Below are 24,628 nucleotides of genomic sequence, written 5' to 3' on the forward strand. Positions count from 1 at the left end.
TCTTCTCTTCTCCTAAAAGCCTCTGTAAGAAGGACTAGCAGAACTCAGCTAGCTATCCTGAGCCCGATTCCCAGGAATTTCCGGGTAAAGCAAGATTGCTTTATGTACAGATTTGGCCCTAAATTTAAAAATAGCCTAGAGCTAATACGGCAAGTTAGGTGTTGGGAGGTTGAAGAATATATATATGATGTGGTTTTCATATCCTTGGTTGGGAGGAAGAAACTGACCAAAGCTGAGGTGTGGGTAGGGGGAATAAATGCAAGAAAATAATTTTCATGTTGTTGTTTGTCCCGTGTCCATCCGTGTGTCCCGTCCTGTCCCTCCCTGCCCTCCTTTGCACCCCCACTCAGGACTGAATAGACCCCAGTGCAATCTGCTGAATGAAAAAAGGCTGTAATGTAGGCAATGTCAGTAGTTCCCCCCAAAAAAACCCCAAACCAAACCCCTGAGCCAAACCATCTAAATGCCACTAACTTACCACCATCACTAGTTTTGTCTTTTCTTACAGTATTTGAGGTTTCTCATACAAAGGAAATTGTCCTTCTGCAGCAAAAGCAGAACACATTTTGAGTCTCCAGCCTTGGCAGTGGCCAGCACCCCAGAGATGTGGGGGGAGCTGCCTCCATCCAGCCCCTGGGTGCTTCCCCCCAGAGCTCCTCTGGGCTTTGTGCTGCAGAGATCAGAGCAGGGGCTCTGCAGGAGAGAGTCCCTGAAGCACCAAGAAGTGTGTGCCACTTCATTAAATAACAAGGAGCTGTTTGCATAGGAAAAGGAAGAGTTTGCAGAGGAAAAAAACTGTGGAATTGCAATACAGCTCTGACAAGTGACAGGGTTTTATTCTGCTTGACTGCTGCTGAGGAGAAATCCCTCCCAAGCTCAGAAGCTGGCAGAGGAGCTGTGTACTGAATTGGAAGACCTTGCAAAGGGGCTGGATGGGAAGCTCAAAGAGCACATCTGCCACCTTGTTTTGAAGTGGTGAGAAATTAGAGGGAGGGAAATAGCACCCATGACACACTGCTGTGGTAACTCAATCCTGAATGAGTAGTGAAGAGGCACCCAGGAAGCTTGATGATATGGTGAGTGGGCACACACACAGCATGCTCCATCTCCTTTCCAGTAGCTGTGAGGGCCTCAGGGTGGGGACAGGGACAGTAAATTTTTGATGCCTACTGTCCAGATGCAGCTGATAAGTGGAGCTCCCAAGCAGGGTACAAAGCCAGCATCCTGGTAAGTCTCTTGGCAGGAAATGATGGGCTCAATCTCATCTGAGTGACTCCCAACTAACTTGTAGGTTTAGTCCTCTAGCTATTAGGATTCTGGAAAATAAGGGGGCAGAGAAGGAAGCAGACACTGAAGATGCACCATGATCTATTATAGGAAAGAGAAGAAAATATGGGATGCTGCCAGAAAGGAAAGAAGGTATGCTAAAAGCAAGGGGAGTAGTAAGTAGGGTTGGTCGAATAGTATTTGGCAAAAGTATTTGACAAATTTCCCAGGTACTGGTCAAATATGACATGTACACTCTGCAGTGTTCCCTCAGCTGTGGAACTGGCCAAATACTATCTGCTGGAAACTGGCAAAACAAACCGAGCGATACAATCCCTGTGGCTATTTTATTTCTTCCTAGTATTGAAGCAAGTTTGGCAGTAAATAATTCCAGAACAAGTAGAAAGTTGTGATGTCATGTTGATCCCCATACAGTGCATGATGAACATTATGCAGTGGCTGTGGCTTTTGATGGCATTGCTAAGCAGATATTTTTCACCATGGGTAGTCCTTTTACACATCCTGGGCCCTAAGCACTTGTGTTCTCTAAGCTTGATGAGATGTTCTCATGGCAGGGCTGAAGATCCCTTGGTGTTACAAGCATCCTCTTGGATCTGATTAGTGCTGTTTTAAGGTAACTGCATTATACAATGGCCACACATCTTCTGAGCCTAATTTAAGCCAGAAATCCCAATTGCTATGTGAAACATGAAGTGCATTATCATCTTAATAAGCCTTCCTAATCAAATTAGTTTTGCCCCATATTTAATTTAGGCTTTGTCCTGGAGAAAATTAAAGCAGCAAAGGCAAGACTCAGTGTAATTGTGCTCTATACCATGTGGAGTTTTGACAGTCTTATGTCATAACAATGTGTAATGACTTGTTCATGTGGTTAATGAAGGTTGAGAAGCAGATACCACTATACATTCTAATGTTGTTCTAAATCTTTGAAGAAGTTTAATATCCCTATGACCTGACTCTTGCTGTTTCCCAAACTCAGTGCTGTCATCATTATGAGTGCCAGTGTACAATATATCCTGCTCTGGTTTTCACCCTCTCAAATTTTTTTCACAGTAGTTTGGGAAGCTCCTCTTTACTTTGAATTTAAGCTCAGGGTGAGAGGGATATATTGCACTGAGATTATCTCTGTGTGGGATGATCGGAGTAACCCATTTGACTTGATATTTTTTTGGCCCTTTGTCCACTAGAAACAAGTGTCAGCCTAAACATTAATACTGCCATTCTTGTTGGAGCACACATATGTCTACATAATAGTGAATAGGGAGAAAATCCATGGGGAAAAAACCATTGAATCTGAATGTTTGCATATGCAAATTTTAGATGCATAGAACTGTTGAATCCACTCAGTCTCTCTGATCTCTTAATTTTTATGCACTTTATTATTTTCCATAATTGTTGTCTCAAGATGCTCCCTGCATGTAACCAGCCTCTGCAAGGAACAACTCTCATATTCTAGGTCTCAATCTTTCTCAAGTTGATTCTGCATGAGAATGGACCTCCCAAACCTTTAAGACCTTGGAGTTTTATTTTCTACTTTTGTGTAGAAAGCCTCTTTGACAGATTGGTTTTGAGGGGACAAATTGAGTCTTTCAGGATCAGATCAGGAACCACCAAGTGTTTGGTTACAGTTGCATTTAGAAAGAGTGTTTGTGAAAGGTGCAATTCTGTGTTGGCTGAACACCAAGGGCAGAGCAGTGGTGACAGATACATCTTGACTATTTTCTTCTCTCTGTGGGATTTGAGTTAACCCTGTGGGGTTTTTCCAATGGGTATTCACAGGAGAAGCTCTGTCCTGGCATTCCCTATTGGAAGCTCGTGGGGTCACCTGTCCAATTCCCTTGTAGAACAGGAGGAGCTTAATTTGATCCCTTGACTTACCTTGTAGTATCAGGAGGGTGTATTTATGCCTTCCTTTCTCACAGGAGTCACTTTTTATTGTGGCAGTGACCATTTCTCCCTCAATGCTTGAGGAGGACATGAGGCAGTGTCCAGTTTGTGTAGCTGTCATTTTCCTCTCCTCTACCCTCCATATAAATGCATTTGCAACATCATTCAAATCTGTCCAAGAGGCAATGGTTGTTCTAAGGCTGTCTCTCACCTAACTAGAATATGGGCTGTTCTGTCTGCACCTCAAGGAGGGGACATAAAAATGATGCAGTGTACAGGAGCAATGACTTATTTATTGTCCCACCTACCCAGGAGCAGAGCTCTGGGCAGCAGTAAAAATGAGCTGCATGCATCTTCGAAAGATTTGGCATAAGTTGGCATTGGGGGAATGTCTTCTGCTGGTGGCCACTTGGAAAAATATTGCAAACAAACAACTTTGTTTTTGCTGACGAGGCCGTAAGCAATTGCAAGAGAACAGAATCTCATTTTATTTCTCATTTCTTTGCAGCCTAGTGGATGATCGGTGTGTTGTGCAGCCAGAAGCAGGTGATCTTAACAATCCACCCAAAAAGTTCAGAGGTAAGGTTATTACACAGCTTATTACCCTTGGGACTGGAAGAAATCCTTCGTTTTGTTCCATCACGTGTAACTAGTTTTGACCTCCATGCTTTCTATAGAACATTTTAGTGTCATCTTCTGCCATGAAGGGCAACTTATGGGGAAGAAAAAAAGAAAAAGTATGTCTATGGAGTGAGTTGTGGGGCTTTGGGAGGGGATGGGGAAGGGGTTGCCAGCTGAGGTTGGCTTTCAGATCTATCCAAACTTTAGAGGGCCTTTGTAAGTGTAATTTCTTTTTCTCCATACTATCACGCATGACCAGACCTATCTCAGAAAGAAGAAAAATGAAAAGGAGCAAATCTGGTTAACTGCTGCTGTTGTTTGACCTCATTTGATATTAACTACACTTGACTTTGCTTTCATTCTGCCAGGAAACTTATTCTTAGTGATAAGAAGTTAATGCCTCCCTCTTTGCACAGTTTGGCTGGGGTTGATTTGTTGCAGAAAAATCTCAAAAAGGAAGAGAAGCACTAACTGGGATATTGTTTGGCAAAATCTTCTTAACTTCTATTTATTTTTTTTCACCTCTTGGTTGCATCTTTTATCCAAAGGATAACTGCCAAATATTCTAAACATTTGATCTACCTTTTCTTTCTGTTTTCAGCTGTAGCAGCAACTGTTTGCATTATTTGTCTGCTGGGTGAACCTTGTTTCCTTGCTTGTGCTTTGCTTTCATCAGGTGCTCAGAATAACCAGAATTCCTGTCAGGTTTGGCCAGAACTGCAGGTGGTTGCCCTTGAAAATCAGACCTTCTGTCATGCTGGGTTTGTTTGCTCCTGTTTGGGGGTTTGGTTGGTTGGTTGGTTTTGCTGTGACATGAAGTCTCTTCTAATGAAACTCTCTTTTTACAATATTGCTGAAGTCTGGGAGTTCTTGTTGGGTTTTCTGCCTGTTTACTGGAAAACTAAGTAGCTGTTGATTCCAGAAGCAACCTGGGAAAGTTTCAGCATTCAGTGTTAATCTCTCCAGAGAAAGAACAATGGCATTATGTGAACCAGAGCCTGACTTTAGGCATTTACTGATGTTAAAATCATCTGAAGGAATAAAGCCAGATTGGACTGAGACTGGAAGGTGCAGAAGAAGGGGAGGGAGAGAGTAAAGAATGAGAAAAAGGCAATTCTTGCTAGAACAGTTTAGGAACTGCAAGTACAGAGAGACATTTGTCTGACACAAAACATTGTGGTTAGACGCTGTGAATGTTCTCATATTACTTATAATTTATACATGGAGAGAGAATGGTGTGAACCTTTTCCAACCTTTGTTGTTACTTCACTCAAGCTTTCATGGGGAAGTTTATGCTTAATGGCAAATGGCTGCAAAAGTCATAAAATTTAAGCAGGCATTTCTGTTATTTATACACATACTTTGTAAGTGTAGTCTAAGATAAATTGCTTTCTGTGATAAATATGTTGAGAAGTAACCATGAAGTTCATCACACCACCTCCAACACAAGTGGAAAATACCCTTTATTATGAAGCTGTGGCAACCAGAGGCTTGTCTGGGGTGTTGCATGGGAAGTTCTGGCCAAGGTCAGTACCTCCAGCCATGGCTCTGCAGAATTACTTGGTGCATTTATGACACTGCAAAAATACCTCCCTTGCTCGTGGAACAGAAGGGCTTTCCAAAGGTGCATTTGTCCAAACAATGGCATTTACATCTGGGATCTAAAGCAAGCAGAGGCATCTGGTAAATGTAATTCAGTAGTCCCAGTGTTTAGTTGTGCACAGTTGAGATGTAATCCTCATTGCCTTGGGCAGTGTCACAGGGATGGCAGAGCAGCAGCAGGAGATACAGCATGGGCTGGGAGCTGATCTGGCCGTGGTTTAGTACCTGGTCAGCTTTGCACTTGGTGCCCATCCTTGTTCAGTGATTTCAGATAACCCCCACTGGTCAGCACAGCTGATGGGATCACTGCAGCTTGGGGACTGGAAGAGGTGGGATCTTGGCTTGGATGCAAATGGATGCAAAACACCGACACTGGTAACTGAGAGGTAACTTCTGAAGCTCTCTTTAGAGCAGGACCAAAATTAATCATACATTAGTGACTCACATTATAGCTTTGCACAGTACTGGAAAAACATCTTTGTGCTGTAAACTGTTTTGTGTCCATGTGCAAATCCTCTTTCGAATGCTTTAAGGTGTCCAGATGCAGGTCAGTCAGATCTGAAGTCACTTTCTGGGAGGAGTATTGAACATGGACTTTCTGGCCACTCTCAAGGATCTTGCTTCAGGTCATATTTTTAAGAAATATAGTTCTAAGAATCTCTGAGCAGATCTCTCTTCTGTGGGCAGATGTAAGCCAGATGTAAATCTAATTTTCATGCGTAATCACAGTGGTGAGAGATGCCTAGAAGCAAGATTCACTGCTTAGATAGCCATACATGACTCCAAGAAGACTGAATGTGAAACTAAAGCATATATAAACTGTGGCACAATTAATCCATCCTGATTTTTTTTCTCAGCCATGGGTTTTTTGTGTTTTAGAAAGTCTTGTTGCCTAGGCTACACTTCATCAGCTGCATCTCGTGGCAGCAGGAAGGCCCTGGTCTATAGGGTGGTGTTTTTCCTTTCCTCTTTTTTTTCCCTTTTCTTTTTTCTTTCCTCCCTGCTTTAGACCCTCAAAATAACAGCAGAGCTGCTGAGCAGAAAGTGGTGGTGTGTAGGTACCATCCTTCCTCCTGGAGAGAGCCTCTCAGTGGGAAAGGCAGCTGAGAGCAATGCTTGATGTGCTGTCACTAAAGGGGACAACCTGCTCCTGGTGGGAAAATAGTCCCAGCCTGAGGGATGTGTTTCTAAAAGCAAGCACTTCAGAGCTGAAAAGGAGGTGGGTTTTGTGTTCCAGTAAGTCACTCCTTTGATAAAATGTTGGCTTCCAGTTATCCTAGGGAAAATTCAGTGAGGGAGAAGCTTGATGTGTGTTTGGATGAACTGGGCTGAACAGAATGATTTGCAGCAGCACAACTGGAGTCAGAGATGGGAGCAATAGAGGCTTTCAGCCTGCTTGGAGGAAAAAGGTACAGAGGTATCCTGAGGACACCAGCACTTGCTTTGTTGATAAAAGTTGTGGAAAAAGGAGGCTGAGAGATTAATCTGGTGGTGGTGGAGCCTTGAAAGGCATGAAATGCAAGAGGAGGCTGAGAGTGAGATGGGATAGAGTTCAGGTAAGATTCTGAGTTTGGTGTAAAGGGATAAATGAGACATTAAAAAAAAAATAAAAAATCAGGGGGTGTACTAGATGGAAAAAACCTGAAGTGCCAGAGCTGGAACACTCTGTAAAGCAAGCTATTAGTCCAGCAGCCTCAAGTTGATAGGAGTGTTTACCAGTGGCTGTTTCACATACTAAATGCTGTTGTACCTCTAGGTACTTAAAATGTTAGTTTGAACACTTGAAGATGTGAAGGCTGATTTGTTTTTGTTTTCTTTCTGCCTTTTCCCCATCCCAATCAGAAGTAGGTAGCACCTGAAGCCAGTGGTTTGAGGCTTGTTGGTAATAATGATCTGTGAGATTTCTGTGTGGTTTTGTTGTTGTTCTGCCTTTCTGAATCCACTTTAAATATGGTGGTGTGGTTGTGTTGGTGGTTGGGTTGTTTTTTTTTTTTTTTAAAGTACAATGTTTCTTTGGCTCTTACTCTTTTTTTTTCCTTCCAAGTAATTCTAAATTCCTCTGAAATGACCTTGCAAAATCTCAAGACATAAGAGTACATTCATTAGGGGGTTTCTTTTTAAAAATATTAATGTGAAAATTCTTGCGAAAGAGCCTTTTGCTTAGCTGGTCTAAATATACTGTGTACAGATGAGATTCCTGGAAAAAGTCCTGGTTGTACGAGTCTCCAAAAAAAGACAGAGTGTGACAGTTCCTTGGTTACTGCACCTCCTTGAACAAAAAAAGACATTTTACGTATTGTGTAAAGCTGGGATAGCTGCTCTAACTGCCATCTTTGAGTATGGGGGTGCATCTGAACAGTGGCATAAATGAAGATCCTTTTAGCATGCGTGGGGTTGTGTGGAAAGCATGAGCTGCAGCTGACCCCCCAGCCAAGCTGGGAGCAGCAGTGGGTCACAAGAAATCCCTGGAAGCCACTGTGCAGATGGGAGTCAGACCTAGCACTAGAGGTGAAGCTGCAGGACTGATAATTTCCTGCTTTAGCTGCTGCTTCTGAGCTCTGTTAGTTTGTGTGTGTTTTTGCAGAGGTTTTATATGTGTTCATTTTGTGCTGGAACTTAGCTCTGTGCTAAGCCAAACGTGTTTGTCTAATGCAAGGCACTGCTGCTCCAGCAGAGCAGTCTGACAGCCTTTGCAGGAAATTCCTTCCAGCTCTTTATTTGGGATGCAGCTCTGTCTGCCAGGGATCCAGAGGCTTTGCAATAGCTGCAGGAAGCCCAGGGGAAAGGGCACTCACTGGGTTAATTTGTCCAGCAGCTACCTCCTTCCAGAACATTGTTTTAGTAGTTGCTGGGCAACACTCTTTTTTTGGCAAGATGTTCAAGGAATGAACCCGTATCTTAGACTTAAAATACCCTCATGGCAAAGCAGAAGATGAGTATTTCAAATTCTGTTTGTTCTTCTGATCCTGATCCATACTGTGTGCTCCTCCTGACTGGTGCCTTCCCGAGGCCTCCAGGGCTCTTGGGGTCTCAGCCTTTGAACCACGACTTCATCTTCAGCAGAAGAAATGACCTGGGCACTCCAAAGAAGCTTTAATATTGATGTATATAAAAAATAGATCCGTCTCTACACACTGGGGTTCTTTTGATGGTTTTCTCTTAAATCTGCACTGTGCTGGGTGTTGATGAAAGCCAAAATGCTTCCCCTTACCAGGAAAGGGTTTGAGGAATGTTTTGTTCTTCATAGCTCTGCTGTCAATGACCTGAAGCCCATGCACTGCTGCATTGCTCAAGATGAAGGAAGCCATGTAATTTATGCAGGACTGATGGAGGAGGTAATGTTGCCTACATCTGGGATTATTTAGCCTTATTTAGCCAGTGTAAGCTTGTTTATAATTAGGCATTAGAAGAAAGATGAAGGGAATTTTCAGCTGAAGGGTCACATACGTAGTTTTCCTAAACACATCAGAATATTAAAACCCAAACTAAAACAAATACCCAGATCCTTCTGCCTGTCAATTTTGGAAAAATGTGACCAGCACGTAGAAGTGCACTTTCTAGGTGGTAAAGCACTTCAGTACCATCTCTGTACTCAGCAAGAAGGATTTCTGGGGGTGTAGACCTTCAGATATCCTGTGTTCAGTTTCAGATAAGTGTGCAGCCTCAAATCCCAATGCTCTCCATGAAAACTTGTTCAAATTGACTGGTGAAAGCAATTATATCAGCTCAGATTGGTTTTTTTAAAGTTTGCTGTGAAGTAGTCTGAGTTGTATGACTTTCTGCATACATTAGATGAGTGTGAGTGGGTGTTTTGCAGAGGTTTGAGGGCATGTTCCTGGAATGAGGGTGAGAAGAGAGAGACCAGAGTTGCACGGCCAAGTTTTGTCTCCTTTTCCTCTTTGGAACATGGGTTTCCTCATGCTGGTGTCATGGTTGGGTATTTTTATTATTAGGATGCTGGATTCCTTTAAGGAACATTTAAACAGATGTCTAAATGTGGCCTTTTCCCTTCTGATAACCATGTATTAGCAGATAAAATTCCTTTTTTTATGCAGGGAGCAAAACTATTGAGAGTGCTTGAGTGCCAAGTTCAAAGCTTAATCTTGAAGAGAAATAATTCACTTGCAATAGTGAAATGATTCCTTTTCAGTTTTGAGTTGTCCAAGATAGATTAAAATGAACATTCTGAATACCAAAAGTAGGAAGTGGGGCAAAAATAGTAAATACTTACTTAACTATTGTCTATGTTTTAAAGGAAAATAGTTCTTCTTAGCCCTTTTCCAAAAACCAGTACCAACATTATGATTTAGTGTAACATCAAAAGCAACTTTTGGGTTGTTGTGATGGAAGATAAAATGATAAAAGCACAGACTAATATGCCTGTAATTTTTAAATTTAAAATGGAAGCATTGGTCATTCTGAGTAGGAAAAATCCTCTGATCTTGGTGACTTGGATATCCTTAAAACATCTAAAATATCTTTTCACTGCCTTGGTTGAGGAGCCCTTTAGTATGGTTCTCAGTATTTATAGAACTCTGCTAGAAAATTGCCAACTGCTTTATGCATTTGAATCCAATGCCCTTTACATGATGAAGAAATCCTGAGCACTGTCTCTAAAATGTGAATCCTTAGCCCACTGCATCCTACATACAAGCAAATGTTATAGACAGTTGTCAATGTGGCATTTAGGTTTCAAAAAACTGGTAAGTCAGAAGTGTTCATTTTAGAATCAGACTGGTTTGGGCTGGAAGGGACCTTCAAGCTCAGCCAGTGCCATCCCTGCCATGGGCAGGGACCCCTCCCACCAGTAGGTATTGTGGAACCTGACCTAAAAGCTGTTTTTATTTCATTTATTTCATGTCTATTATCACAGTGTGGTTCCTCACTGGGCTGTTAAGCAAGAGGAGTCAGTAGCCAGGGGGTAGCTATGTGGTGCTGAGGCACCAGGACATCCTAAGGACATTCCATGGTGTTGGTGTGCTCTGCTGAAACAGTGGGTAAATGACTGGCTGACTAATTATTGCTTTAATTGGGATGGTTTTTCTGTATCCCAGTGATGGAGTGCCAAGACCATCATGGAAGAGGTCTGCATGGCACAGATTGCAAGTGTCTGGTGAACCTGGTGTTATAAAACTTGCTAATCCTGAACCAGGTGACAAGTTTGGGATGCAGGGCCCAGGCTGTGAAACTGGCTGGGCTGCATTTGCCTGCTGGTCTGTACTGGAGTGCTGTGGTCAAACAGCTGTCTGCCAGCTTCTGGCTCTAAAGTGCTTTCATCTTTGGTGTTTTGCATCTAAATGAAGGCAGAGCAAAGCCCCTTTGAAAGAGACACTGGCCATTAATATGCAGAGCTGGAGAGCTGCATGAAAAATGCAATCTGTTGGCTAAGGTGCTGCCAAAGAACCAAGGGGGATTCAACTCAACTCTTAGTGTGAAGTTTTCTGATCTGTGCACTTCATTTGCCCACCTGCAAAATGTGGGTAGTGGTTCTGTACTGATGAGACCTCCTGTGGAAATGCTCTGCTGTAGCAGCTGTGTCCAAAAATACAGAAATAAGCACAGCCCTGGTTTCAGTGTTCAGACTCTCATTGGCATTTGCAGGTCTGAGCTTTTCTTCCCTGTGGAAAGTTCAGAGTATTTCAGGTAGGATCAAGGGAGGGATTGCCAAAAAGCAGTGCTTAACTATTAAGTAGAACAGTCCTGTTAATAAACCTAGCCTTAACCTTGTAGACAAAAGAATACTGTGGCTTTGTTGCCATAGTTTCAGTGTAAAATCTGACCTTAGCTACAATAACATTCGGTTAGAAAGAACTAGCTAATCAGTTTTCTAAAATTAGTGTGTTCCCTGGTACATAAGCCAGTATGAACAGGATATTTAATGAAATATTATACTTAGTCACACGAGCCCAAGGGAGTGAAGTGCCTTGATGAGTCGTGGGGGTGGGGTGACATTGGTGCTTATCTTCTAATACAGCAAACTTATTAAAATTTGGGGCTTGCTTCATATTTAGGGTAGCTCAACTGCTGTGTTCTTCTCACTCTACTTTGGTCCTTTTGGAGGCTCTCAGTGTGTTCTGTGAGCTGGGGACTCTGAGATGCTGGTCAGTCTCCTCAGTCCTAAGGACTTCCAGAGGACCTTCAAATAAACTTCAGAGCTGGTGGTGTGCTTTTTCTTAGTGCTTTTTTCTGAGTGCTTTGCAGGTGAAGGAGTCTTACTCCTAGAAAGATGGAAATACTGAAGCAGATGGATAAAGTAATGAAATTTGTGGAGAAAAGCCCTGTGTGTGAGGGAAGCAGTTTCCCAGGTATCAGGTAGACATCTTCAGCTTTTCACTGGTTATCTGAAGTGTTGAGAATCTTATGGGAGGGATTCAGAGGAGCAGGTTGGTAAGGTCTGGGCTGTGAAATGTTGTCATCAGTCCCACAGCACTTGACTTGAGGGTGCATTTATTATACCTGAGGCTCACTGGCCTAGCTTTGGGTAAAATTATTTCAAACTGGGGTAACCTGGAGTCAAAGATGGGTTCTTGGCAATATGGGAAGTTTGGTGCAGTTATTCTCATGTGCAAGTTGGTTATTTGGGTATTAATATTGGAAAACTATGTAATATGCATAGGGAGGGTAGGGGAGCTCTCTGCTATTCACTCATCAATGAAATGTGAAGTTCTCATTCAGCCCTGCTCAGGGTTTCTGCCTGCCTGGACTCCATTGCCCACGTAGCTTTCTGACCAATATGGTGAATTTTTGTCACTCTGGGTCTTGAGTTGTAGATTGCAGCTGAGCTGCCACCCCTGGGACAGGTACAGGACTGTGGCAGCTGGACACAGCTCTGCTGGTGTCTGTTGGCAGTACTGGGAGCAGAGCCTTTGTCACCTGGCTTTCCATCCTGACTTGCTGCCTGGATTGCAGTGATGAGCAGTGTTCCCTTGCTGCTGGAGAGGGACCAAATGTGTGGGAAGAGGACTTGGACAAGGAGCATCTAAAGCATCTGAATGATGCTCACCAGTGTGGTGGGAGCTTTGTTATTTCTGTTTAGCAGTTACTAGTGAATTGTCACCTCTTCTGAAAGTGCTTTGCAGTTAAGGTCAAAAGCACCTGTAATTAGTCAAAAGCTCTAAATGAGTTTCCTGAGACTTAGCTTTGGACTGTCCTAGATGTGCAGAAGAGCAAAAGTTTGGTGACAAATGCAGTGGAGTTGGATTCAGAACATTTTTCCCCCTGAAGGTGCTGACACTTGGGGAGCTGAGCTCTTGGCTTGCTTGGTTTTGCTTCTGCAACACAGAGCTTCTGATTCCTGATAGAGCACCAGTCATGGGAAGGTGTGATCCATATTCCTGGAGCTTCCAATTCAGATTTGAATTAGCACGTTTATGATTCAGGATTTCCATTTTTCTGCCATGCAAACCCATCTGCCTTCCCCAGTAAAATTCAGGAGATAATACCTGGCTTTTACTTGGCTGAGGTATGAACGATAATATCAGGTTTGTTTCCTCTTTATATTTTTATGACCAAATTTGATTTCCCCTTCAGCTTTGGCTTGGTGTGATCAGGAGGTGTTTCATTTTTTCAGAGGGAGCAGATAAGCATGCTGTGACACCCCTGAGGATCTCATCTGTGTCAAAATTCAGAGGGTCTGTTCTGCAGGATTTAACTCCTCTGCTGCTTTTAGCCCAGAGTGCAGTGTTGTGCATGCTATAGCAGTAAGTTCTACTAAAGCCTTCCATTATTTTATTTTACCTAAAAACACATGTAACCAGTATGAAGAAGCCTTGGGTTTTTCACCTAGAAAATGTCTTGTTTGTAAACATACCAATGCTGATTCTTCTCATTTACTTTAAAAAAAACCAAGATTCTGGCTTATGTAGGAGGCTGTTTCTTATGCAATGCCCTTGCCTTTTACACTTCTGACTTTGTGGTAATAGAAAAGGACAAAATGCACCCAGTGTTTGGCTAATTCTGTGGAAGCTCAGGTGGAGGCTTTCTGCCAGCTGGTACCTGGTGGGAGCTGTTTGTGCCTCTCTACCTTCTGCTGGTCTGGATGCAGTCTAGCAGAGATGCTGAGAAATCTGAGCTTAGTAGCTCTTATTAAATACTGCTGCCTTGCTGTGAAAGTCACAGCATTTAGGTTGGCACGTCTGGAGTGAGTGTTTCAAAGAGCAGAATAGCCATTGCAGTTTGACTGACACTAAATGCAGTGTTCCTTGATTATTTTATTCTAATGAACGACTTACTCTTCAGTCAAGTAAGAGAGTTACTTATGTGTTAGGAGTAACACTTCCTTCATACCTAATTTGTGAAATGAATCGATGCTGAGTTCTCAGTGTTGGCAATTATCATCTGTTTGGATTATACAATATACAGAAGGTCAGTGAAAACATAACTCCTTGTGTTTTGGTTGAAGAGCCTTTCCTGTAGCTTTCAGTCAGATTTTCAGAATAAGAAATCTCCTCCGAGCTCCACTGACAAAAGAGAAACTGTGACATTGCTGGAAAATGCTGCTACAGGATCCTCTGCTGCTTTAGCTAGAACAAATTATCTCTGAGTCAGATTTAATAAGGATATAGAAAGCTTTGCTATGCAAAAGCAATCTGGTAGCACTTAGAGCTTGTTTGCAGTGAATGTCAGCCCTTTTATTCACTGAGGTTAAAAATTTTACAAGGAAAAAGTAAACACAGGACTTGTCAGCATGAGGAAGTGAGCGAGCTGGAGCAGCCATCCTGAAAAGGAAAAGATCTTGGCTATATCTACAAAAAATCTTTTCCCTGCCTGATCCCCAGCCAGCACCAGTTAACCTGAACCAAACCCCCAGGGCAGGAGCTGAGGGTGGCCCTGCCAGGCTCTGGGACTGGGCTGGGGACTGTACTGTGCCAGAGTCTCTTCCGTTGCTGCTCCATGTGCCACTAAGCTGCATTTTATTTTTAATATATTTAATAATTCCAGTATTATCAGAATGTAACCTGCACCTGTGTTGGGAAGAGGAGAAGTTGGTGACCGTGTGCCCTGTGTGTGCTCAGCACTGAGCAGGACCCAGGAGAAGGAGCTTTCCCTGCTGCAAAGTGCATGCTCTGCAGACAGAAATGGCATGAGCTGATGTCTTCAGGACTGGAAGATAAAGATGGAAGGCAATATAGATTTTACAGATAATTCTTGGTTTTCACTGACAAGTTTTAAAATAAGCTAAGAATTTATAGCCTCCTACTCCTTGTTAGGCAGATGGCCTTGGTCATGGAGAATGACAATGAAGAGAATATCCTTCAAATATCATCTACAAGATTTAATTCCAAATATATTTTTTTTCCATATGCTGTCAATCATGTGCCTGTAGGTTTTGTTTCGTGAAGATTTGTGAAACTTGACAGATGATAATTCTGCACTGGGATCAGGATTGGTCTGCAGAGAACTCTTTGGGGTTGGGCAGTTTGTTTGTGTCCTTACAGCCTGACTTGGGTGTGTATAGGTATAGATACATACAAACAGCAACAGAAGGGAGTAAACTTTATGGAGGTGAATTTATATTTTATTTTAGTAGCTTACGTGTTGACTATCCACCAATATTTCACACCAGCTTCTTTTCATCTTAATATTATGGTTGACATTTATTTTTTGATCTTTATCTGATGCAAAAAAAAGTTGAGAGGGGGTTTTCCTATTTATTTGGTTTTCCTACTTAGCTCAAGTTGCCTTGGAGGGTCAGCAGCCCTGGCTGGAGTTTTTCAGCCTTCACAGCCCTCAGTGCTCCACAGTAGTTTTCAGGGTCTTGAAAGCATATGGGTAGCAGAGAAAACCATGAAGGAAAAAGTGTAATTAGTAATTTGCCTCAATGAAATGTTTGAGTGGGAAGAAACCCTGCAGCTGTGTTGAGGCTTCACTCATCCCAGAGGGCTGGCACAGTTCACCCCGGGCCAGCATCCCCAAAGCAGCAAGCAGGAGGGAGAGAGGAAAACCCCTTCCAGGCTTCTGAGAAGATGGGGACTTCAAATGGGATTCTTCCTCTTCACATTCCTGAGAATAACTGAGTGTTCAAAAATAAAGCTGGAGAAAACATTTTATTCTTGTAACTTCTCCAAGAATCCTTTATTGAAAAGAATATGAAAACAGACCATTTTTCATTTTCTGAAATTCACAAGAAAAAAGGAAACAGAAACTGTGGAGAAAACTGTAAAGGTTCCTGGAAAAAAAAATGTCAGAAATAGTGGTTCTTATTTTAATACACTTTCAAGGGGGAGGGGGTTTGCAAAACTGTCTTTGAGCTTTGTGTTAAAGCTTTCCTAAGTGGTACCTGGAGGACCTGTGTGATCCTTTGCTGAGGTTTGCTCCTGCCTAAAATGCTGCTGCGTGGTGAGAGCTGGGAAGGGATGGAGTGGAGCTGCCTGCTTCTCATGCAAAATGAATTCCATCTTGCTGTACCTCACTTTTTCCTCCAGGCACTCCCAATGTTTCAAGTTTGTTTTCCTTACTACACCTTTTCTGTGCAGAAACTGCAGGATTTGGTTGTTTGCTCCGTGTTTTTGTAAGTATAGGGGTCCTGGTCATTGCTTTGGGGGCACAATGGGGAGGGGACTCTAACTGGGGAGTTTGGACATGGGGAGAAAGACCTTGAGGTTTTATTAAAACCTCAGATTAGTCACAGAAATCCATTGTGACTGAGTGGGGTTTGTGAGGAAGCAAAAGCTTGGAGAGTCCTGGCTTAGAGGGCTCCTTTTGGGCCAGTGCAGTCTCAGATCCCAAAGAGTTAACTGCTCTGGAGAGCAATGGGATCCATGCAGAGTTTAAGTTAGGGCTAATACAGGATTAAAGTTAAACATTGGGTTGAGAAATAGACATCAAAGTACTTGAAAAAAAAAAATAGAAAAAGAAAGGAGGAGGAAAAAAGCTGTCAGGAAAATGAGTCGCAGCCTTAGACTTAGCAACTCGGTGACTTGAAAAGAAAAACTTTTATCCTTCAGAGATTTTGAAGTGCCTGTCACTTAATGTTCCTTCCTTCAAGTCGTGGTTAAAGGCTCATTTCAGAAAACCAGTGACTCAGCTGCTCTGAATATCTGTTCAGTTAGCATGTGGCTCATGTTGGAAGCCCCAAGACTTTCTCCCACCTCCAAAGATGCATTTTATTGGTTGATGCTTTATTGGAAGTATCTCTGTTACTATGCTAATTTTAAACATACTTTAAATATTTAGATTTTTCAAGTGTGAAGTCATAGTACACTGATATTGATAAGCAGAAAGAACATTTGTTTATAAATATTTATTGTTTTGCAGATGCAAAGGTAAGTTTATCTAGATTTTGTTCCCCACATTGGAAAGTCAGTGCTCCAGAAGCAGTGCTGTCTGATTTTCACTGGAGTAAAATGCTGCCTAGTGCTGATCTTCTGAAGGACTGCAAACATTGCTTGGATCTTTTTTGGGTTGAATCAGTGAACTTGAAGAAATAGCACAGTTCTTCCTCTGGTGCTTTGGCCACCTCAGTGCTGTACAGACAGGATCATGAACATCTTTGCATGCATCAGTAGAAATATCTTGTCTTTCTGGTTGTAACCTCAGATAAATTCTTGTGTCCCCCTCTGTCCAGCACTGCATGTTCTCAAGGACAAGACCTGCTCTGTGCTTTATGTCCTTGTGCTCTTTGCTTGGAAATGGTGTGGGTGCTGTGGAGATAGTTTGTTCTGGACAGAACTCTAGCAAAATCAGTCGGGTGGCCTGCTGGGAGATATTCTGACCATATCAAAGGGAATCTTTGAGCAAAACCTACAGGAATAGACATAGAACTAGTAGATTGTACAGGAAGGAACTATATGAATCTGTTCTTTGATGTGGTAGGGCTGTAATGTGTCTTTTTCAAGTTATTTAGTGGAGAGAAGCTTGAGGGTGGTTGGAGGAATAGTTGGTATTGACCAGATACTTGTGATGATGAAGAAAAGCAAGGTGCTGAATGGAATAACCCTTCCACAAGATGCAGTGATCTAAAGGACAACTCCTTTAATAGTCTGAGCATCGTGTGTGGCTTTTCTCTGCTTAAAAGTCTGTGGCACATCCAGCTGTCAGGTTGGGCTTCTCAGATTCATCTGGAGCTAGTCCAGCCTCTTGATTCAAGTCCGTGCAACTGGATTGCTGCAGTGGACATCATGCTTTGCAATGATTCTCATTGGCAGCATCATGCTGGTGCTAGATCCAAAGCCACAGAAATCTCATTTTTCTCTGTGTTTCTCTCTTGGTGCACAGAAATGTTGCCATGGAGGAGAGCGTGGGGTGGGAGTAGGCAGGAACCAGCTGCTTTAGGGCCACACTGGGAGGAAAATTGGGGGAGGATAATGCTGCTTTTGCAAACAGTCCTAGAAACTTCTTGCTGTCAAGCGTTGTGTGTTATGGAAGAGCTTTGAAGGCACAGAGGGAAGGTTGGGTCTTTGGAAGAGAGGAAATCTGCTTTCTCTGCACTGCTTGGGAGGAAGGAGGAGGTTACAAAGCCACCATGCATGGTGGGTTACACAGCTCTTTGTTGTTAGGCTTGGCCTTGGCCATCTTGGGTGCTTTCATGCATTGTTTAAACAAGTACTGATTCTTAATGATGTGGTCCTGCAAGGATGAGCAGTTCAACTCTAAGACTTTTTTTTTAAAAAGTGCTTTGCACAGTTTTAATCTGCTGTCCCAGCACAATAACTTTGATAATTAAGTAACACTCCTTAACCTGGAATAAGCCTGTGATCTGGGCAGCTGGGTTGACATTTGTTTGTCTCTTCTCATGAGGTCTGGTGCTCTAGAGTTTGCTTTGAGTAGCTGTGTGCCCTTTGAGATTTCCCATGGCTTTGAGAGCCTGTTCCTGTTGATCATATCTCTGCAGAGCAGGAAAATTACAGAGCAGGACTGGATGCAGTGGTGGAACTACAGTAGGTATTGTTAGTGCACTTGGATAACCTCTTGCTTCTGTTCTTTTTTTTTTTTTCAAATGTAACACAGGGGGCAGCTGTGGGGATGACTGAGTACAGGGCTGATAAAAGTAGCCCTTATCATCTGCTCCCTGTGTTAGGAAGTGGAAATCCTGGATGCTAAGAGATGAAGGATGATAGTGGGATGTGATGTTCTTTCTGCATCCCTGGCACCTCTGTCAGTGTTGCAATCCTTCTGACCCTTTTTTGTTACCATTTTCCAATGATTTCTGAAAACTTTCATGATAAGTCTACTAGACCTTACAAAACAGAGACTGTAAAGATAACTTAATCAAATTTCATTGGAATAGAGCAAAAAGGTGTTATTTGGCTGAACTGAGGAACCATCCTTACTTGACCACAGTGGGTACATCAGCAGCCTTGCATCAAATACTTTTAGCTGAAAAAGGAAAGTTGATTTGTATCCATAACAAGCATAGAGCTTAGGGCTTGCGCTCGGCAGTTATTAGGATGTATTTATTAGTAAAAGTGTCAGGCAGGGATGTTTGGCAAGAAAAACTTGTTCTCTGGAATAAGGTTGGGGCTGATGAAGTTCACTGGTATTCCATGAGTGGCTCTTGAGTGAAGGCTAAAAGTTTTCTGGGTTTAGTGGTCATTTGTGTCCCCAGACATGGGTTTTCTGGGAGTGAGGGCTCTCTGGTGACAATTTTCAGGACATGTTGTTGTAAAGAAGTGGAGATAATGTGCATAAAAATCATAATGCTTGTCAGTGCTTGCAGTAGTGCAAGTTCAGGGCTGGAATTGAAAACCTCTGCTGTGTCCTTACAGGTGATGTGATGTGCTGTGCCCTTCCATCATGCTTCCAGCCTCATTATTTCCTTTAGAAAACAATGGGATTCCTTTCACAATGTAGCATCTTGGCTCAGAAACTTGCTGCTATGCAGTGTACACAATTCTCCAATGCTTTCCTTGAGCAGTTCACCTGTTTCTCTTGAAATTGTTTTTAATCATGTTTTGAACTATACTTTAAATGGTTTCACCTTTTAAAAGCCTGTAAAGCTTTTTGGATGACCAACAGGAAAACTGCATTGTGGAAGCTCTCCTGTGGGGCCATGCCACAGGAGGATGCCAGGCACTGGTGAGCACTTAAGGCCTTCAGTAATCCTCTATTTCTCTAATGGACATAGAATGAGTTTGTGCCAGCCAGTATCTTTTAGGTTTTTGTTTTTTTTTTTAATCCTTCTTTTTTTTTAAAAAAAAAAAAAGGTCAAGACATGCTTGATATCACGAAGTTCACCTTTCAAAAATCCAGAGACATGGCAGACAAGTAAATTTAGGCCACTGCTTCTACTGACTTCCTTTTCATACTGTGAGCATCTTACTAAAAGTGAAAGTCAATGAGGAAAGTCCCAAGTGCTCATCCATATGTAAAAGCTCAGGAAATTACAGATAACTTTTTCACATCATTGTCAACGTTTCTGTTTCACATACACTCAGGTGTTTTGAGGGGAGTTTTCGTTCTTCTTGGATTTTATCTTTGCTTATTTTTGAATAAGATCCAGATATTTAATCAGTACAGCTGGCAGTTCCCATGATTAAGCCCTTGGATAGCACCACTGTCTGGGTTTCATCTGTGATTTTCTGAAACAGTCTTGATTTGTTGATCCAGGCAGGATCTGGGTTTTGAGCATCTCTAGTGTCAAGAGCACTTGGAATCCACCTTCCAACTGGTGTCTGGTTTATCAGGTGAAACTCACAGGGCTGTGCTTGGTTTTCCCAAAGCATGTTTGAAATTGTCATTGCTAAAAATGATCCCTGGAGTCTGAAGATGAGTAACACAGTGAAGTGGTAGCTCTGATTACCCCAGTTCTCCTCTGAGGCCATAAATCCAGCAAGCATTGTTTCAGAGCTCCTCCACAGGGGAGCTGGCATGGGCTGGGGCATTGAGTGCTCTGCTGGCTGCTGGTGCCAAGGGCCATTTTTTAGTGGTTGTAAACAACAAGTGGCACTGGTTGAACAGGTGAAACAACACTGTTCAGACGTCACCACTGATGTAGGGCTTGTGAACTCCTGTTACATTTACAGCAGAGCAGGAGAGGGCTGCAATAATTTGTAGAACACTCCATCAGGTCTGTGAAAGCAGCAGGGATGGGTCCTGCTTCTCAATGCCACTTGGCCTGAGTTTGGGGCTGCCATTTCAGCCTGTCCTGACATTCCCCCACCCAAGGATTTCACCTGCCTGCACTGTTGCTCTGTTCCAGCTGGCAAACCAAGAGTTTCAAATAAGTGTTTTCAAATCTATTTGATATAATCAGTTTTTTTCATTTTTTTCATTGCTTCTGCTATTTCTGCATGTCAAGATCTTCTGTAGAAAAGGAAGACTAATCTGAAATGCTGAAAATCAGGGCATAAACCTGACAGATCTGGAAGTAGAGGCTGGACCATCTGACACAAGCAACCAGGAAAGTGTTAGTATGATTATGACACAACTAATTGAAAAAAATAGAGTGACTGAAAAAACTAAATGAAGGAAAAGAAAGGGAAGGAGCAGGCAATATTAAAAGAGGACTTGGGTGCATTTATTGAACTGTGAAGGTTATTGCTGCCTGGAGCCTACTGAGAAAGGTGGTGTTGGTGACCTGAGATGGGGACCTTTGCTGACTCTGTGCAGATATGAGCCTGGGACGTGCTGAGGCTGTGATGCACTTGGTTTTTTTTAATAGCTCTCACCAGCACTTTGGGATCCAGTTTTCTCCCACAGTGATTGATAAGTTGTCATTATGTCAATAAGGCCTCTGGGATGAGAAGTTAAAGAAGTGAACCCCATGGTTTCCTTTACAGGTATGTTTGAACTCCTTGATTTATTGTATGAAGTTCTGGTGTTCCTGGTGCATCCTCTTACAATCTGTTCTCCAGGGACATAATTGTGACAAACCAAGGAGTTCTAGAAGCTGCTGTGTCTGTTGGAAAACAGACACCAAGTCAACAGGTTTATTTCTGCAAAAGGCTTACACTTGGAGCCTGGATGAAACATCCTTCAGAGATGGATGGTAGCAAGTTGTTCATCTTTTTTTCTGGAAGATAATGAAGTAGTAAAGGAGGCTAAAATAAATTGAATGGCATCTGCCTCTTAAAAAAAAAAAACAACTCCACCCCTGTGCTTGTCCCCACCTGGCAGCATATCCCCAGCTTTGCACACCAGGTGAGATGTCACTCCAGGACCCCTGGTCTGGTTTTAGGATGTGGATTTGTGGTTTTGCTGCACTGGGGTGCTAAGCACTTCAGGGGGCACTTAGTACCCCATCTCCTTCCAGACCTCATCTGTGGTGGTTCCTCTGCCTGGTTTGCAGGAGGGCTCTGCACTGGGTTTAAAAACCCCCCCCAGAAGTGCAGTCAGAATGTGCTCTTGGCTCGTGAGGGCAGGACAGAGCCTGCAGGGCTGTGCTGGCAGGAGCTGCTTCCACTCATGGGCCCTCAGCATTTGTTCTTCCCATTTGCAATCCTGCCTGATTCCCAGTCCTATTATCCAGCTGTCTGGGTTTTTAATACCTCCTGGCTTTGCTGCCTTGGCTTCCAGCTCTCACTTGCCTTATTAGGTCAAGCAGTGCTCAGCAGCTCTTCCTGGAAGGGGCTGTTTTACTTGTTTAGGGACTATTTTCCACTTTCATTTTTGCTCTCTAAAGCTCCACAGCTTGTGCTGCAGCAGCAGTGCTGGCATAGCTTAACTCTTCAGTGCTGTCAGACTGGAATATTGTGCTTTTTACAAGTGCTTAAAGAGTTTTATTCTCTGCTGTAACACACTGCTATCCTTCTGCAGACAATTTCAGCAGAGGCACTGGATGTTTACACACACATATACCTTGTCTGCTTGTTCAAATGACAACCAGAGTGCAGTTTCAGTGCTGAGGCTCCATCATGGGGGTCTTGGGCAAAGCTTAATTAGCTGCATGGACAGGACTGGGACAGACTGAGTAACACTGTTTGATAGACTTCAGCAAGAGCATCTCTGGTCCTCTGCCAAAAGCAGAGGGAGGGAGAGGGCCTTAGGAAGTGATGTGAAAGCCTCCAGCCAAGCTTAGGAACAGAAAGCAAGGAATAAAGCTGTCAGACACTCAGCAGATGTGGATGCTGGTGATCCACTCAGTGTGCCTGGGACAGCAGCAGAGGTCACCAGCTCTGCTCTGGTCAGCTCCAGAATGGGGTTTCCTGTAGTTAAGGCAGGTCTGGGTGGTTGGGTTTTTTGTTTTGCTTTTTTTGCTTTGGTTTGCATTTATCTTTGCTTTTGCTAAGCTCTTCAGCTACTGCTCTTCAGGTCCCTCTATAACCACTTTACTGGAACATCCCTGTGGCAGCACTTGCCTTATGGGTGCTGTCTGCTCCCACACTGCTGGAATTGCATTCTTCTCAGCCCTTTGCAGGCTCCCTGGAGAAGACAACCATTGGGGAATTAATTGAGAATTAGCTTGAAAATTGAAGAAATAATCTGAAAAATAGCTTTGCAGTTCAAAGGAGGTTTCTGTCAAAGGCTGCACTTAATTGGCTGCATCCAGGGAGAGGAGGGTAGGCACCTGGAGCAGGAAAGGATGTGAGGATTGCAGGAATCACAGTCTGAATAGGAGTGACCAGGGCTGTGCTGTTACAAAAAAGTGCAATTGCTGCCTTGGGAGTATAGAAAAAGAAACATTGCCAAAAACCCCAGTAATTATTTTTCCCAATTTTACTTCCTGGCAGAGCCTCAAGTGAAGATCTTGTTTAGTACTGGACCTTATATTTGCAGGAAGATACCAGACAAGCAGAGAGATTCCAGGGGAGGTAATGGTCAGGAACAAGACTGATCAGTCTGGCATTTTAGGAGTTGTGGGACAGAGGAGGATGCTGGGGAAGGCAGAAGATCTGCTCTGTGTGCTCCTGTGGAGAGGGGGAGAAGTAATAGACTTATATTATAAAACTAACTAGGTGAGATAAAGAAATAGTGAGGGCTGCAAGAGCTGAGGTATGTCAGGAATGGAGTGGGCACAGTTAATTCTGCCTTGGGGAGGAAGGGATGAGTGTAGGAACCTTTCTAAATCCTGTGAGCCCATGGTACAGAAGCTGGGGGGATGGCAGTGCAAGGGAGGGAACAATGAGCATTTCAGGCAAGGGACCCCAACCACTCTGTTGGTGTAAGGAAAATTAAAGCACTGAATTCAGTTTTATTATTTCTTCAATTCTTCCAACCCAGACTTCAGTAATATTATAAAATATTTAACTTCCCTACACCTTATTTTTGACAATGTGGGTTTTCTCTAATCCTAATGCGTTTAAAAGCTGAAAATGGAGTCATTTTATTGAACAGCTGAGAAAATTTGCCTTTAGTTTTGCAAGGTGCTTTGGTGGCTCATTCCTTATGACATGCACACAAAGTTTGCTTAGCCAGAAATGATTTTTATTCTGCTGCTCAGTCACATCAGCTCTGTCTAATAGCACAACCATGTTCTCTCCGTACTGCTCAACTCTAACTCTTTCAGAGGGTGTTTGAAATTTGATCTTTCTTGTTCTTCCTGTGCTTGGACCATCTGAGTCTCTCCCCGCCGCCTGCCCCCGCTTCCTGAGCTCTTTGGAGCAGGAACTTTCTGCCAGAAAAGTGGGAAGAGGGGAAGGAGCAAACATGAAAATGAAATCCAGGGGCTGAGCAGTCAGAATCAGATGAAACAGGGCCAGGTGATGAGTGTGCTTTGATTCACTGCTGGTGTAAAATGCTACTGATGTAGATTGGAAAAAATGGAGACAGAGTGTCCCAGGGTTTCTGTTCTGAGGCTTGTGCTCTATGTAGTGCTTCTGGGGGAGATTTGTCATGGAAGTTTTAAAGAGGCAGCCAGTGAATGGCTTCCCAAGTGAGGAATGCAGCTCTGAGGTCTGGGGCAAGGGCTAAAGCTGTGGCAGTTTACTTGGAAATGCCTCTGCATCTATTAGGCATGTTATTTTGCTGCATTCCCATACTATAAAGTATGAATGCTTCCCCTTGGAGCATGTGAAATGTAATTTTCAGTACCTGGAAGTGAGAGCAGGGCCTTTAGCCTTGCTTCTTGGCAAGGTTTGTGACTAGTCCAGGATTTCTTGTCATGCTGGACCAGAGATGGAGATGAGCTATGACAGTAAAAATGTTCACTGGATCCAACAGCTTTCTGGAGGTCCTGGGCTGGCTGGAATTGATGTAGGCAGCTGGGAGCTCCTGTCTTGAGTTTCCTTTTCCTTCTCCCAAGCATTAGGAGTTTTTGTTACTAGCCAGGAGCCATTGTGGTTCTTTGATTTTTCTAAATGTTCTTGAGGTTATTCACTTTAAGTAGCTTTTCTTAGTCAAAATTATCCTTTGT

The 24,628-nt window shown here is 43.0% G+C and overlaps 1 protein-coding gene across 10 annotated transcripts in view; it reads left to right on the top strand.

Annotated features, from left to right (window-relative positions):
* Nucleotides 1–24,628, top strand: part of ITPR1 (inositol 1,4,5-trisphosphate receptor type 1) — a 163,755-nt gene that overhangs the window by 14,313 nt on the left and 124,814 nt on the right. For all 10 annotated transcript variants that reach the window (XM_071756365.1, XM_071756366.1, XM_071756372.1 and 7 more), the window contains exon 3: nt 3,683–3,753. In XM_071756365.1, the coding sequence (XP_071612466.1) occupies nt 3,683–3,753 (71 nt within the window). The remainder of the gene's footprint in view (nt 1–3,682; nt 3,754–24,628) is intronic.

The sequence above is a fragment of the Heliangelus exortis genome, chromosome 12, assembly GCF_036169615.1.
Source record: "Heliangelus exortis chromosome 12, bHelExo1.hap1, whole genome shotgun sequence".
Lineage (NCBI taxonomy): Eukaryota > Metazoa > Chordata > Aves > Apodiformes > Trochilidae > Heliangelus > Heliangelus exortis.